The sequence below is a fragment of the Halictus rubicundus genome, chromosome 17 (assembly GCF_050948215.1).
Source record: "Halictus rubicundus isolate RS-2024b chromosome 17, iyHalRubi1_principal, whole genome shotgun sequence".
In the NCBI taxonomy this organism is placed as follows: Eukaryota; Metazoa; Arthropoda; class Insecta; order Hymenoptera; family Halictidae; genus Halictus; species Halictus rubicundus.
The window spans coordinates 4735613-4752312 of NC_135165.1; the positions used below are offsets into that span (position 1 = coordinate 4735613).

A 16700-nucleotide genomic window follows, 5' to 3' on the forward strand; every position below is an offset into this window, starting at 1 on the left:
AAATTAAACCAGTAAATTTTCTGTGAAAGAAGATACTTCAACTAGAAAATACACATCGCACTCGCAGAAGAGACATGATCAGCCAGCACATTTCGAAGCACTCTAAAATTTCGTATCCGGCAGCAAGTAGAAAGGAAGAAGCTCGTTAGAGTTACTTGAACCCGCGTCGCGGGCAGAGTGCACGGAACACAAAATTCTTTCGGCGACGTCCCCCAAAAAATAAATAAAACTGCACGAACGAGGGTTCCGTATTCGACGACGGGCATTGGCATAATATCTCAGCTGTCCGCGTTCGCTCGCGAATTCACGGGCCCGCGCGTTCCATCTTTTATCCTCTGGTAATAGAGTTATCCGTGTGCGCGCGGCAACTACCTGTACGCGGATAAATAAAGCAGGTAGGAAAAAAAGAGAGCGAGAGAGAGAGAGAGAGATGGCGGTCCGTACACTTGGCTGGGATAAAATAAACCGTGGTCCAGAATGGACGGGACACCGGCACGGGCGGTCTTTCATCCATCGCGAAACAGCGGGCGTGAAAATGCACGGCACGATCATACGCGTGTATAGTTACCGGCGTGTAAGCTCCTAGTCGAAGTAAAATTTGCTTTCGCCCCGTATTTTGTATTTTATTTTTTTTTTTGGCCCAAGTGCGCATCGCGTTCGAATGAAAATCGATTTCACGGGCCTCGGCCTGTGCCTGCCGGACACCTTTTATCCCCGCGGTGTATTCGTGTTCTCCCGCGACGCGGATCATTTGCAACGAAAAGAATCTGCATTTGCGTTTTTCTCTTTTTTTTTTTTTTTATTTCGTTTCTGTCCCGTTCGCCGTTTTTTCTCCTTTCCACCCTTTCGTTTCATCCGGACCGGCTCCGGGAATTTTTCATCGGGCAATTTTTCATTTATTCTTTGAACGAGGTCCAAAAGCGGCGAATCGGTTGGCTCGCGATACCGTCCAAGATTGCTGAATTTTAATTCGCCGGATCTTTGACCGCCGCGAATAAACAAATTCCTTGTTCAACCGCGATCCCGGCTAAACGATATCATCCGTTGTTTGCCCGTTCATCCGACCGATTCTTTGAACATTTTTTTTTCTTTCGTTTTTGGAATATTTTTCGATATGAAATTCATCTCAGCACGATGGTAGCATTTATCGCGACGAATATCGAGCACGATGCTAATTGGAACGAGAATGTTCATTGTAACTCGTTGGCAAACTAAGCTCGAGTCTAATGAATTTGTCGATTAGAATTGCGCTGAGCGGAGATTTCGTGCAACTGTGACAAAAATGGTCGGATATAGAACGCTGAATATGTTACAAAAATTTAAGAAGATTATATTCAGTGAAAGAAGAAAGAAATCATCATTGTTTTTTGTCTACTGATGTGGACATTTGTACTCTGCATAAATCTCTTTAGATCCATCTCTGTCTCACTAATTTTAATCAAATTTAACTTACTGTATTATACCTAGTTATAGTGTTACTTCTGAGAATCGTGCAAGGCCTTAATGAATACACTCTTACAATTTTCACAAGCCATGGTTAAAGTCTGCAAATTGTTCCTTAAGATTCTAACGCAAAATAGAACAAATCACCGATCCAGTGCGCAATAGTTAACAGCGACAATAGTAACGCGACTCCCATAACCCCACAACTATTTCCGACCGAAAAGCAGCTGCGCTGACTTCCGATATTAAACTTCCGCGGGCTCGGAGTCGGTATAATGAGATTTTTGTTTTCATTCGTTAATTGGTGCTGCTTCAAAGTTTCTGATTTCTTCTCCCCCTGCCGCCGCTTTTCAGTTGCGCGCAATTCCTCCTCTCTCTCATTTTTTCTCTCTCTCTCTCTCTCTCTCTCTCACTTCAAAAATTAATAGGAAACTTTTCAGCCAGAAATAATAAACTTGGGGCTGTTGTTCGATGCTCGACGAGCGTTCTTGAATATTCGCCTCTCCGTTCTGTCGATTTTGCACTCCCCTCCCCTCCCTTATTCCGCGCTTTTCATCGAAATAAATATGGCGCGAAGTGTGGGAAGGATCCACACGAAATTGGCCGACCCTTCGCCGATTATCCCACCCTGAAGAAGGGAACCGGGATCTCGCAGCTTTGGGGACGTCGGAGACTTAGACTTAGGTTTCCCAGTTTTCTGATCCCTAAATGTTAATGCCGCACGGATAAAACAAGATTCCCTTCGTTGATCTCGCTGTCGAGATTCGGGGAGCGTTTGCCATTCGATGCTTTGTTCTCCACGGCCCTGAACATTGATTCAGATGACAACATTGTTCTGCTGACATAGTTGGTCTCGTCCAACTTTCATTAGTAGACTGTGAATCATTGCGTACTGCGAATCGTGTAAACGAGTCTATCGAGCCTGTAGCGATTGAAATTATATTCAACATATGAAACCCTTCTCTACATTAATTTAGTAATCGCTAGAAAGACCCGAATATTTTTTCATCTCAGCTTCGGTAAACGGGAGTTTTACATTAGCAAAGGCAGACGGTCTCTCGTATTTTACCAATTTCCAGATACTACAAATCCTTAGAACTTAGCAGTGTAGCAATTACCGCGAAAAAACCCTGACATCTTTTTCAATGAATTGTTTCCGTTAAAAGCGAAACATTATTAGCCGTAGTGCACTTTCTCGTATTTTACAAAATTCGCAGTCGCCAGAAATGTATAAAATCCTTATTCAAATAATTCCCGGCGGGAAACCTCGACGTCCATTTCCGTGAAAGTAATTGTTTCAGTTTTCCCGGAGAGCTCATCTTCGCGCTCGCGGATCCTTTGCTTGGGTAGATATCGGTGAAAGTTGAACGGAAACAAAAGTTACACGACGTCCAATATTTATCGAATCGAAAACGGAATTTCAGTCTCGATGAAATAATACGACCGAACAGAAGCTTCGCTATATGATTGTTCAAAGGAAAAGGGACCGCGAATGTTTTATTCACCGGCCGAGGCTGACCGAGCGGAAAATGTTTTGCTATCAACGTCGTGCTGCGAAAATAATACGCAGAGTCCAGCGCATTTTTCTGAATTCAAAACAGCGAAAAAATTGAACGAATTTCTTGCAATCCGCGGAGGAAAATTCGGCACGCTGCGGTGTAATAAAGACTCGAACCCCGACAAGGAAAGTTGATCGCAAAGTGCGCACCAATTGCAACAAACCGTTCGGAAGACGCGACTGCATTAAATGCAGTGTTTCGTCTCCCCGAGCTTCCGATAGTTGGTCCACGTCCAAAATCGTCGGAGGGCCGAGATTGGATGCGGAGAAGAGAAAGAGTTTTTAATCATCACAAATTTTGACGGTTCGGAGCTCGTAGTCCCGCGACTGGGGAATCAATTTCCCGTGGAAAAACGATGATGGTATTCCTCGATCACGTTCCTGTTTAGAACGGCGCATCGAATCGATAGGTGTAACGCATGCTCGAGTTTCCGCAGGACGTGTGCTCGATACGGGACAAGGTCGCGGCACGACATACCCGTAGACGACGACGGCAACAGTATACCACTCGGGATAAACCGTCTTCGGACGATCGCCGTTTTAGATAAACGGTATCCGGATAAACTGGATCCCTCCGCATTCGAAATCGAGCTGCACTCGAGGTGCGTTTCTCGTCGCGTCGCGTTTTTTCCCCCGGCTTTCTCTTATTGCCGGACACATTCTCGCGACCGGTCATCGTCCACACGTGAGAAGCATCGAAGGTCGATCCTCGTTCGCACGGGGTAACTCTCGACCCAAGATTATGTCAAGCAACAATTCCAGAAACCGATCAAAAATTAAATGTACTGACCTCGAAAAATATTTTCGACGCTAAGCGGTATTATACGGGATGTTTCATTACTGGCCTGCGTTTTAACCAATTGCACTCGAAGCTACTTTAACTCCAAAACGAAACATTTCTTCCGACCTAAGATATTTCCCTTTTATATTTTTTTTTTTTCACGTTATACATACGAAAATGGCGCAATTTACTCGTATAATACGGAAGTATTTAGTAATTTATTAAATACAAACAAAAATAGTATAGAAAATATTTCGAATAATTATACAGCAATTTTTAGTGGCGCCTCACAGTCGCCATTCGAGCGCTAAGGGTTAATAAATATCAGAAAGAAGTGAAAGAGGAAATAGTAATACTGTTTTCTATATTCGTTTTGCTCTATTTTTTTTTTTTAAATTGAAGGTGATCTAATTTTTTGTATGGAATACTATGTATATATATTTTTTTAAATCGTATGAGAGCGCGTGTCGAGACAATTTGATTTGTATACGACACAACGACTTTTAAAGAAACTAAAATATTGTAATATTTGATTAGTTATTGCACCATCTCACACACTCACGTCTCGCTGGATCCTGTGACTATTGCTTTGTGGACTACTGAATTTATTAGTATTATAATCAAAGATCATACAATAAATGTTTCTTTTACGTTCTGAAGGTGCCAGTGATTTCTTTGTATATGTCGCGAAGGCCTGGATGATAAACGTCGCGGAATTATCCACACCACCGTGGGGTATACCCCGTGATAATATGGCTCAGATATGTCTCCTGGACGATATACGACGCTAGCAAGACCCGTGTTGTTGACACATATCGAGAATTCACTGTATGTATTTTCTTTTTGTTTAATCTAACAAAGTTTAATCTAAATGAAGAAGAACGTTAACAGAAGCTATAATTCGTTCATTTCCTTGTAAGATTTCCTACTTCAGCAACGAAAGAGTACACGAGAAAATGAAGAGTTCTTGAAAGGTGACAAGGATCTCGAATGCCGAATTAATTCGTCGTATTAATTATCTCCGCGAACGAATTGGGTTGAAATCCTGGTTACAGGAAGGCGGCAACCGATTAGACGAATCGTTCGATTAAAGGCCCGTGTACGATACGTATCGACATCACCGACAGGTGGATGAGAAAAAACGGTAGTAAATATCACGGAAAAGAGCGGGGTGGGGGTGGGGGGTTGTACGCGGAGACGGACACGTGAACAGAATTTTATAGCTCGGTGAATATCCTGATTTACCAAGGAGATCTCTTTTGTGAAACGGCCGGGAAAGATGGATTCCGGTGACGGAGATTGAAGCGGCCCGATGGAGATTTATCGACGTTGAAAATCCAAACGGGTAGCATCGGTGTATCCGGGAGCATTATTTGAAAGCTTGTCAATGCGTCAAAAAATCGGTCAGCGGAGAAATGATTACTGTCGTGTACCCGCGGTGCGTTCGTTGTTTGATGAACGTTAATCGAAACGTTGACCCGGTTCTCCTACCGTGTATACCTGTGCACGTACGCGCGCTCCAGTGTGCGCACGTGTGCGCTCTCGCGAGCGCCGAATCGAACGTCTATTTGTTCTGCGTGCGCGTCGCGCACATGAGAAATGATGCGTGCGACCTGGAGCCACCGTTGGATCCGGGCAAATTGTTAAACGGTCCTTTTTTTTAGGGGGGGGGAAGAGAGGGGAGTCGGTTTTATTTCACCTTTTTTTCTCTAGAAAAAATACCGTCCCCCCACCCCGCCGTACAATAAAAATTTCAATTGAAAAAACGCGTTACCTTCACTCCGGCGACGCGAACGACCCCGACAGTCGTTCGGGTCACCATTTTTACTCGATTAAACGGTGAACATTCGGAATTTTTCGCGGTTCATCGAGCCTTTATAAATGCGCCGATATGTTCGACAATTCTGCCGATCGACCCGTTAAACAAACTGTTAATAAAATATTTTAACAGTTAGAACAACAATTTGCGATACGACGAATTGCCCGTCACGCGTTAAATTGCTGTTTGCTTTGTAATTTTACGAGCACCGATGTTTCATACGCTCCCGTCGGCCTCGCGATCACGCGAATATTATAGCGCCGCGCTGCGCGTATTTTTGATACCGAATTTTTCGTGATTTGGGGAAGTAGGGTCTTTCTACGGGGAACAGTCCCTTGTTGTCGAAATCGCTTTCACGATAATTTTAACGTATTTAATTGTTTAATTCCAAGGCTTCTTACCTTGAAATGTATGTTGTTTTCCGTGTCCATTGTCCACCTGTTGGGCTGAGAGCGATGGAAACGAACAAGGAAGAAAATACAGATGTAGCCGCCGGATTATCTCGTCCTGCACAAAGACCAAAATTTTTTATTACCACCATTGCACTCTTCATGCTACGCGATGTCGCGTTTTTGCAAGAATTCTTAATCCTCCCGAAACAGGTAAGAAATTTTCGAATTTTATGTCGTTGCTGTGGACAAACGTAGATAAATATTTTCACCTTTAAAATGCGTCGTTCGTTTTCAATTATCCAAGGTGGGAATTGAATTTGGTCCGGGGTCCGGTCCCTCTTAATTTTTCCCCCGTGGGGGCAGAGCTGAGGATTATTCTTCGTCGCCACTTTCTCGCAACAAAGTTCTCGCGCCCTTTTGTGACGCCTGGTACAACGGATAATAATTACCAGAAAGTTCCAGGACCTAGGACTAGACTTAAGCGACGCGCGGGAAACTGAAAAGTTTCTCAGAACGAAATTCTCCCTTTTGTTCCAGAAACACAACCCCCGAGAGCATAATACACTACCTTATCTCGACCTTTGCTCCTCCTCCCTTGTAACGCAACCGCGCCACCCTCGTCAATCCCGCGAAGATTATCGCATTGTCCTCGAAACTCCTGATGCGTCACTCACCGCGTTTAAGAATCGTCGTGAAGAACACCGCCGACAAGCGGGCTGGCGTCGAAAAAGAAAAAGAAAAGCACCGAACGGGGATGATGAGATCGAAGTGCTCCAAAGGGGTGTTTTACCTGAGAAAGAAGAAAAATAAATATTTAATAGTATTTAACGACTGGCAATTTTTCTCATTTAACGCTATTTCTACCTCTTAAAATTTTAAATAAAAATTGATCGAGACTGCGAAGGTGCATTAAAGGGAAATTATTCAATGAATCAATAAAAAATACTCGAAATAGGTATGCGTAAATCCGTGGTAGAAACAGCGTTGAGAAAAACAATTTTCTTATTTACTAGGCGACTATTAGACTGTTGTACATTTACAACATGCACGAAAATACATGATGGACAACAGGAAGAACAAAAATGATATAATTAAACATACAACGGACACTCGCATTCGAGGTTTCCATTCAAATGTAAAACGTAATTAGCATTAAATCTACCGCCGCCGGTCAAAATGACCGGTTCCAGATTTTTTATTTTACAATTATTGAAATTGTAAAGATGCTTTCGTGGGAAATGATTGAATAAATATATTTAGGGGAGCGTGTATTACACAACATGAACCGCACAAAATGTAAATAAATTCGATCTCGTAATTTTTATAATACAACATGTATTAGTTACTTTTAAGGCTCGGTAGGTGTTAGACGAAAGTGTGAAGCTGTTGTAATTCCAAGGTCAAGGTCATTCTTATTCTAGAATATTTCTAATCTAAATCACTTCCTTTTCTGCATACGAAGTTGATTACTGTTGTAGCAACTTAAATTTGTAGCAACTTCCCAGATACAAGCACAGTGATGTAAAAATCCTTGCAAATAATAGTATGGCAATTTTCAGCGGCTCAAAGCACGTTTTCGAAGTTGCACTGCCGTAAGATGCACCGATGTGTTCCCGGAGGGTTAATCTCGCGTAGATTTTTATTAACGATGCACACACGACGTTGCTCTAGTGCGCGTTTCCCGCAGGAATAGCAACCGGTCGGTATCTCAGCCGAAAATTCGAAGACTAGCGGGGCGCTTCCTTGGAAATAAACAACAACCACCCCTTGATCCCTCTCACCTGTCCGTGAAACGAGTCTCGACGTTGTTGCCGCGATCGCCACGAGCTATACATCGTGCGGTCTCCTTCTCTCTGGTCTCGCTGCACCGTTCTTTTCCCCGCTGGCACAACCCCTCCTTGGTCGTGCGGCCAAACCACCCCTACGGCAGCACTTTATTCCAACCTCGGCACCAACGCGAAGTGGGTGGCCGTGGGGTCGGCGGTACACCAAGGGGGTGCGAGCGAAAGAGTGCGAGAGAGGAGGAGAGAGAGAGAGAGAGAGAGAGAGATTGAGCGAGAGGGGGAGAGAAAAAGAGAAACAGAGGTGGGGTGGGGGGTGCGGGAGGTTTCGCGTTGGTTAGACTTGGCGGAGGTGGGGGCGGAGGAAGGGCAGACTGTGTTTCTCCGCGAACCCCTCCAGCCCCCACCTTGGCCGCACGGGCGCCAACGTCAAGCGCTTTCGAGACGCTAAGGCCGACACTCGTGCGGCGCACTTCGGCCCGACGACATCGGCGAGCCTCGTGGTCACGTGCGCATTCTGTTCGGGTGTCGTGTGCTGCGATCTCGCGCAAGCAACCCTTCGGTTTGATCGCGGATCGACGAGGATCCGTGCCTCGCGCCGGTTTCTTCAGTGACGGTAGATCCCTCTCGTGTTCTCTCCCGAATATCGTTCGTCTCTCGAAATCACAGCTGACGAGAAGAGCAGGTCCTCCCGCCGACACGTGACCCGGGCTAGCGGAGGAGAGAGTGGCGATGCTCGAGCGAGGGTGACAAGTGTTAAAGTGTGAGGCCGTACGCATAACAGGTGATCGCGGGTTTGCAGCAGGCTCGCGGCGCGGCTGGGTCCTCGATGCGCCCTACCTCGGACGGTGCAGTGTGTACGCGCCGGAAAGTCGAGGATCTCTGACGAAAGGGACACAGTGTCGAGCGTTCTCCGTGTCTCAGGAACAACTAGGGACTCGCGCTCTGGGAATCGCGTAGGAGGTGATCGATGTCGGGAATCGCCACCATGAGGAAGTCCCACTTCGTTCTCGTGAGTATCCGAACCGTGTTCTTCCTAACTCTGATTGAAGTGTCCTGCGCGATGCTCATCCTCTTGGAGACCCCTTTGCGCTCTCGGCTCCGTTTGATCGTCGTTACTCGCACGGCGAATCCGAGTCTCCGGAGAGCGGCCGATGTCCCGGAGCGCTCACGTTTTACGCTCGCCTCACCTCTTTCTTGCTTAGCGCCTTGCCGGGGATCAAAGACCACCGTCGTCGCTTTAATCTGCCAACGACCTGGCACATTTTCCTCTTCTGGTAACCATGCAAGCTTCAGACTCCCGGGTCCCATGGGATCTGGATGCCGCGCACAGTCTTCCCCCTAGTCTTTCAACGTTCTAGACCTAGCTCGGCACCCTCTAAGCTAGCGAATGGCGAAATTAACGGACAGGCCACGTGACTCTCTTCAAGGAACGAGGTCAGTCGGTGCACGCGACCCGCTCCATGTCGATTCCGAGACTTTTCGGGGCCAGGAATCCTCTTGGAGGCTCGGCGAGCGGGTTACACCCGGCTAGGACACCTGAGATCCTCCAGACGGACTTTCCAGATGGAGTCTCGAGGAGCGGATCTCTTAATGAATATGATGTTCCCCAGTTTCGTGTAATATCCTCCGGGTTTAATTAATATTAATGCCCTGATGACAGCGGATCCATTATCCACCTGCGGAGTCAGGCTTCTTTCTCCGAGGGTGAAAATGGTAGCTGGAAGGGTAGGGTTGTGTCGGGTAACTCAAGGTTTGGGGTGTTTGTTGGGTTCGATGTTGTTAACCTTTTCTGGTGCTCTTCGGAAATGTGATATTTGTTGTACGTATTCCCCTTCAAATTTGAACTATTTGGGGATAGATTTTATGTATAGAAGAAATGAGTTAGGTGAATTTTGAAACAGTAGAGAAATTAAAACGAATTTAGGAAACCAATGTATTGTTTTCGACTTGTTAAAATTGTTAAAGCAAGAATCGAATGTCTCTTGCAAAAGGAGCAGACAATTTCAATTTTCCATACAAATTTTCTGCATCCGTGCAGAGATACAGAAACTAGAAAGTTCGTTCTTGTATTAATAATTTGGATGTGTTGAAAATGCGTCAATATCCGAAAATTTTTTTAATCTATCTACTATCTTAAATGTTATTCAACCGTTTCTGTCCTAAATGCACGAAACCCGGAGGTTAGTTGTAAATACTAGTAGCAGTAGCGTTTATTTATTAGAATAGGTGGCTGAAAGGCGAAATTGCTGTTTTACCCGAGTTTCATAAAAATACCGACGAAAATCATTTTATTTCCAGAAATAAAAATATTACGTTTTATATTACGTTTTCACCGTCACGGGTCGGATAATAAATACGTTTTTCCATGCGTGTAGCGAGATTTTTATTATGTTTTCATCGATTCCGTTCCTAGCTTCGACAATTGCAGTTTTTTAATTGTTGTACGTTCGGGTGCTGAAATGTCTGTCAAACTAGTAGTGCCGATAAATGATTTGACGGATTTAGGTTAATCCAGGCCATTTTAAAAATGGAGTAGTGTCTTTTAACCCTTAGCACTCGAGTGGTGACTCTGAAGCACCACTAGAAATTGTTGTGGGGCGTTATTTCAATGAAATTACAAAAAATATTACAAAATATTTGTTACATTACAAAATTTCTATTTAATAGATTACTAAACATTTAAATATTATATGTGGAAATCGGATCAGTTTCGTATGAATAAAATGAAAATATTCTAAGACGGAAGAAAAATTTAGTTTTAGAATGAAAATAGCGCCGAGTGCAAAGGGTTAAAAATCAGTGTGGATCTATTTCTGAACAGTGGCTTCCAGAGAAATCAAATTTGCATTCTTCTGATTTTTTCAATACGTGTTAAAACGTGTTATGGATTGTTTTAGGAGAAAATAAACTTCCTTTCGACTATGACAACCCTCCGAGCCGGTCAAAATAACGGATTTCAGATTTTTTCACTTACAAATTTGTGAAGTAATTAGAGATTTGTAATTCTATAAAATCTAGACCAATTCAATTCTGTTATTATTGTAAAGGCATACACATTAGTCTCGCTTAGGACTAGGTGGTAGTTCCATTAATAAAATAGGATTATTCGGGTCGATCCGAATTAATAAAACAAAGGCGCATACTATTTGTTCAGAATCAGCGAAGAGGTGTGCTAAATTGGTGATTGACGAGGTTCAACGACAGGACACATGTGCCATCCCGTAAGCCAACAGAGTCCCCGGTTATCATTTATTTCTATTGATTCGAACTGCAGGAACTTTCTTGGTCGGCTGATATGCCAGGGGATGGTTTTGCGGGAGACATTTCGGTTGAGAAATTCGGGTTAGCGAATGCTAAAATTTGAAAGCGGGTCTGGCTGCGTGAGCGGCTCAGGATGAATGATCAATTTCGTGCGATATTTAGGTCGCGCGGCGCGCGGAACAGGCGGCTACACCTAGAATCGTCACACGAAAATAATAAGGGAAAAATGCCAGTTAAATCCGCGGACAAAGCGCGGTTTCGCGAGACCGGCCCGTTGATTACGGTCCCATTAAACGCGGGGCAAATTATTATCGATTCCGTGGCCGTTATCCGCCGCGTGCTCTCGACGTTCTCTCTCTCTCTCTCTCTCTTCCTCTCTTCCCCTCGGTCGCGTCCCCGTAGCTGCATATTAATCAATTTCAATTTTCGTGACCTGTAATTCGAAATTTTTCCCCTCCCCGAAGCACCGCCGCGAAATCTCGTCGATTAATATCGCGATTGACAAACGGATTTTCCGGTTAACGCGAGGGAAACTGTACATATCGAACTCCGGGATGGAGGTCGAGAGAGAGAGAGAGAGAGAGAGAGCTTCCAGCGCGCGTTAATTAATGTTTAGCGTTCGAGGAAGTTGATAGAGCCGTTTTGACGCAATCGCTGCCGGCGTCCCGATTTCCGCGAAGAAAGTTGAATGCCTTTCGGAGTCGTATTGTGCGAATTTCGGGCCATTGCTGTTTGACGCTTCTGAAACTTGGCCGAAACTTACGAGCTACCACGCTTCGCTACATACAATACCGGTGGGGAAGAGTTCCCGGAGCTTCCAAAGGCTCCACCGTTTGCCGGCAGGGCTACGAAAGAACTCGCGAATGTGCAAACATCTAATGCATGCCGTGCGGACCTGTTTCGCGATGATTCCGACTTCCACGGAACTTCGGAGCCTCGCAAAGCCCGCCTCGACGTTCTTTTTTCTCTCCCCTCCAACGAGACACACCGGCACTCCTCGAATTAATGCGGCTGTTTTATTTGTTGATCGCGAAAGCACGTTTATACGAATCCTTTAACACTAAACGTACCACCACCGGTCACACGACCGGTTCTAGATTTTGTATTTGACAATTATTGAAATTACAAAGATGCTTTCATGATTCAATATCTTTAGGAGAGCACACATTGCAATAGGAGCTGCGAAAAGTCTAAATAAATTAAATCTTGTCATTTTTATAAGGCGACGTGTTCCTGTTACTTTTATGGCTCGGTACGTTTAGTGTTAACCCTTTGCACTCGAGTGGTGACTCTGAAGCACCACTAGAAATTGTTGTGGCATTATTTCAAAGAAATTAGAAAAAATATTACAAAATATTTGTTACATTACAAAATTTGTGTTCAATACATTACTAAACATTTAAATATTATATGTCGAAATCGGATCAGTTTCGTATGAATAAAATGAAAATATTGTAAGACAAATTTAGTTTCAGATTGAAAATAGCGCCGAGTGCAAAGGGTTAACACGTAAAGTGCCAAAAATCAATCCCAGAAAATCTCACAAAATCAGTGTAATTTAATGAATGAAACCGAAACTAGAAATTTAAAATGTATTAGAGGGGATGCTGTCTTAACCCTTTTGAATTCTAAAAATCCTAATAAAGTTCGGTTTATCCGGATATGTCACGATAAAAATGAATTCCTAAACCTAGTCAAAAATCACTGTCAGTTCATATGTGACTGACGTGGCAGTTAGAATGATCGAGAATGGCCTGGCGTATTTTTTATTTCCTCTTGGAAAGTGTTGGATGTTCTTCATTTGATCTGTCCATGTTTGTCATTAATTCATAAAATCCGCTGTCAAGGAGACACTCATTGACAGAAGCTGAACGTGGAATTAGTTCAACGTACCGGCGTTCGCTCGTTGAATATGAGAAGCGTGATTCTGGTTCTGTAATAGCTAAATCGCACGTGGGTTTGTCAATAAAAAATATGTCCTACTTTGGTTTCCATTGAGATTTTGCACTCGCTTCGACAACAGAATCAATTAATCTTTGGCAATCTGTCAAAATGTTTTCGTCCCGACGCGAAGCCATACATGCGTAACTACTGCGATGCATTTGTGGCGATGCAGCCCCATTTTCATTTCGCAGATACCCCGTCAATTTTTCATTTGCTTCGAATCTGCTGAATTTCCAGGCCAGTATAAGCCATTTTGTGAAATAAAACATCATGCTTGTTCCGAGCTAAGCGCTCCGAGTTATTTTATTTATTGAACGGGTATATTAATATGTTCTGTGCTGATAGTGCACTCGATAGCATCCGTATCTCTTCGTTAACGTATAGGCACAAATATTTTGGACAAGTGCTAAACACTTCTGTTGCGTATCACATTCCGTTATTTATAACATTCGCGTGGGTGTTTAACGGCTGAAAGCCCTTTTGTGTTCCTTTTATGGAACCGCTTTTAACGAACATTTCAACATAACTTGTTTCCATGGAAGTTTTCTTGCAGATCATAAACTATCTGTTTTACGAGAACGCTTTTAAAAGAAGTTCCTGAGAGAGTAGCGTTCTTTTTTCATGAAAATTCCTCAGCAACAAATATATTCCCTTCGACGAACCGTACAGGTTCGAGCGGAATTTTTATTAGAAACAAAAGATAACTGTTCATCTCCATCCCTGCTGGAAATCTATCGATATGAAAATGATCCATCAACTCCTCAGTTCATCCATCTTTTTATACACGTTCGTCCATAAGAATTTTCCACGAGAGCAACAAATTTGCTTCGTCTCTGCAATGTTCACGAGTTTCGTTCATCCTCGTTTCCATCTTCACAATTAAACTGGATCTTTGTGCAAACAAAAAATGATTCAAGTGATACCGAAGTATGATTTCTCTTTTAACAATTTTAATAAGTCAGAAATAATCTTAAAATTTCAATTCTTCTAATGTCTTTACAGTTCTGTATTTGCTGTATTCGTTTCCGTCGTAAATCCATAAAATCCGTAGACTATTCATAATAATCGAGCATCATAAAACACTGGTAAGTTCTTCAATAGAGGTTACATTAGATTCCGGATTATTTTCAGGTTTTTCATTTTTATCGACTTCGATTCCGGATTTCTGGATAGTTTAATGAGAATAAATTAAACAAAGGTCTCTAGTGCTCTGCAAGGTATACGAAAATCGACGGCCACGACCGCTGGGCGATTTACGCGACGCACACAATCCGTGCGCGCGCGATTATTAACTACAATAGGACATTCGCGATAACGAGATTATGCAGTCGAAAGGGATTTGAGCACGGTGTCGCGAACGAGGAATTTCGTTGACAACAGCCGCACGGTTTCGGCGCCGAGATCTTCGTGTGCAATTGCAAGCTGCCATTCTAAACACGGTGATTTATTAACGAAACCGAAAGCCAAGAGCTTGCTCGATGCTTGGGACAAACGAGAGCCTCGACTTTTCAAACGAAAGTCGAAGGAGTCTTACAAAGTTTAATTCGTAAGTTTCTCCTTTTATTGATCGACTATAGTAGCAGCTTCGTTGAGCTGTGCAGGCTTTTCTTGTACCGTAAAACGCCGGACCACTTTGGTCTTCTTCTTTGCAATTTTCTTCGGAAACCTCACCCTCTGACTTTCGACTTCGTTCGAGCTGGAACTGGAGGGTCTGACGAGCAAGTAAATAAGTTGTGGAACGTTAGCCACGAGCGGTTGTTATTTTAGCAACAATTCATTTTTTCGTTCGTGGTTCCCGTGCGATGAAAAGAATTTAAGAATAACGACCGTAAAATAAACTATAGTGCAAGAGGCTGATAATGATTTTCAAAATTCTCCAAGTTTCCAAGAGTTTCTGGATCAACGATTAAGGTTGCCTGATAAAAGACTAATTGTAATAAGACTGGTTATTTTTTAAGGGTTTAGAAGCGAACTACCTGTCGCCCGATAAATCTGACCCTGTTTTCGGTCCGTCGGTAAACAAACGGCGGCCGATGGGGCCCCTAATCTCGCAGGACAATGGTAGGATCTCGGTTACCTGTGTCACGAACTTTTCTCACCTTTCGAGAGGGGTCGGGAAGCCAGGTTCCTGGACAAAAGTCTGCTTTATGAGCCGGCGATTTTGCGTGACCACCCCGGTAGACATAGCCCCCGTCGACGGGCCATTGTAAGGCCTCTTCTTCTTCACTATAGGTGGACCTATCGCCACCCTCGGCACCCTCGCCTACATACAGGGTGGTTCCTAACTGGTGCTGCGATCAGGCACAGTGCGATTCCACTAGAAGAAATAGTAAAATTTTGTTCGTCCGACCGCTTCGTTTTCAGGAAAATTAACTCTATAATTTTACTCTGCGTAAGCAATTGCGTGGTAATTATGTTCCTGTTAATGCTTGTGTCAGCGTTTCTCACAATCAGTATTGAAATTACATAACGTCAAAAATTGTTGGAAAAATTTTCCATCACGTGCAATAGACAATTGTGTTCTTTTCATTAATTTCTCATGAACATTGTGCAACGTGTTATGCTTTTATTGTATTAAATTAATTTTTTAGTATTAATTGATCGATGCTTATGTCGTCAAAATCAGAAGGATTTAAATCAACCCCGCAATGGTTACCTGAACAAAATTTCTAGACACCAATTTTCGTTACTGTTATTGCACGACAATTTAATCAAAATCTCCGATTATACATCCATAACTATCTTAGTAAATTTTTACAGAATTGTAGAATAGCATCAACGTGATACTTCATAGTCTGAATAAATGTAGCACAATTGTACCAAAGTGTTAACACAAATTTAGAGTTGCATTTCTCAAAAATGAATCGTCGGAGTGAAAAATGTTATTCTTCCATTTCGATCGATTTTTCCTCGCAGAATCGCCTTGGACTGAATTGTACCACCAGTTACGAGCCACCCTGTATAATACCTGGCCGAAAGGGCACTCGGGGTGGGTGTCTTCTCGGACAATAGGTTCGGGAATCAGCACGAGCCAAACCGGCTGAGAAAAGCCACCAAATAAAAGTCCGGGCAAGAGACGAGATAACGGGGGTGTGAAGACAGATAAGTCAAAGGTTGGAAAAGGTTGTTGGGAGTGCGGGGGTGATGTGGCGAGTCTGCTAAAAAAGAACCCGTCAAGTGCTTGCCGTGTTAATGACGACACCGGGCGGGACCACGAGTGGCTCGAAGGTTCTCGGAGAACGTGGCGACGCTTTACACACAATTATTCTTTCCCACGTATTGATCACGCGTTCTCGGATCAACGGTATGCAAATATCCGCGCGCGGCGTCATTATGCACGAGCGTCGCTTCACCGGAATCAGGCCGAGAAGCGAAAGGGTTGCTGGCGGACCTCGATGTCAAAGGGCACTTTCACAACTGTCGCCACTGTTTGCAGTCCGGTTTCTTCGATTTTTACTTCTAAAAATCTTTCACCGAAATCGTCATAGACATTGTCGAAATGACTGCGTTCTAACTGAAAGGACTTCAATCATTTTTGGCAAAATATAAATTTCAATAGATAATGTTACGTTATATTACACGAGGCAACTCATTGGTTTAGGAATGAAACCAATGCTGCTGCTACTGAATACTTCGTTTAACACTTTGAACGCCCAACTAGAAATCCCAAAAATTTCATAAAATCGAAGTAAGTTATTTAACGAAATAAAAATTGCAA

The 16700-nt window shown here is 43.5% G+C and overlaps 1 protein-coding gene across 4 annotated transcripts in view; it reads left to right on the forward strand.

Annotated features, from left to right (window-relative positions):
* Window positions 1-8413: 8413 nt before the first annotated feature.
* Nolo (ADAMTS-like no long nerve cord) overlaps window positions 8414-16700 on the forward strand; it is a 347161-nt gene continuing 338874 nt past the window's right edge. For all 4 annotated transcript variants that reach the window (XM_076802679.1, XM_076802682.1, XM_076802680.1 and 1 more), the window contains exon 1: window positions 8414-8786. In XM_076802679.1, the coding sequence (XP_076658794.1) occupies window positions 8745-8786 (42 nt within the window). In that variant the 5' untranslated portion in view covers window positions 8414-8744. The remainder of the gene's footprint in view (window positions 8787-16700) is intronic.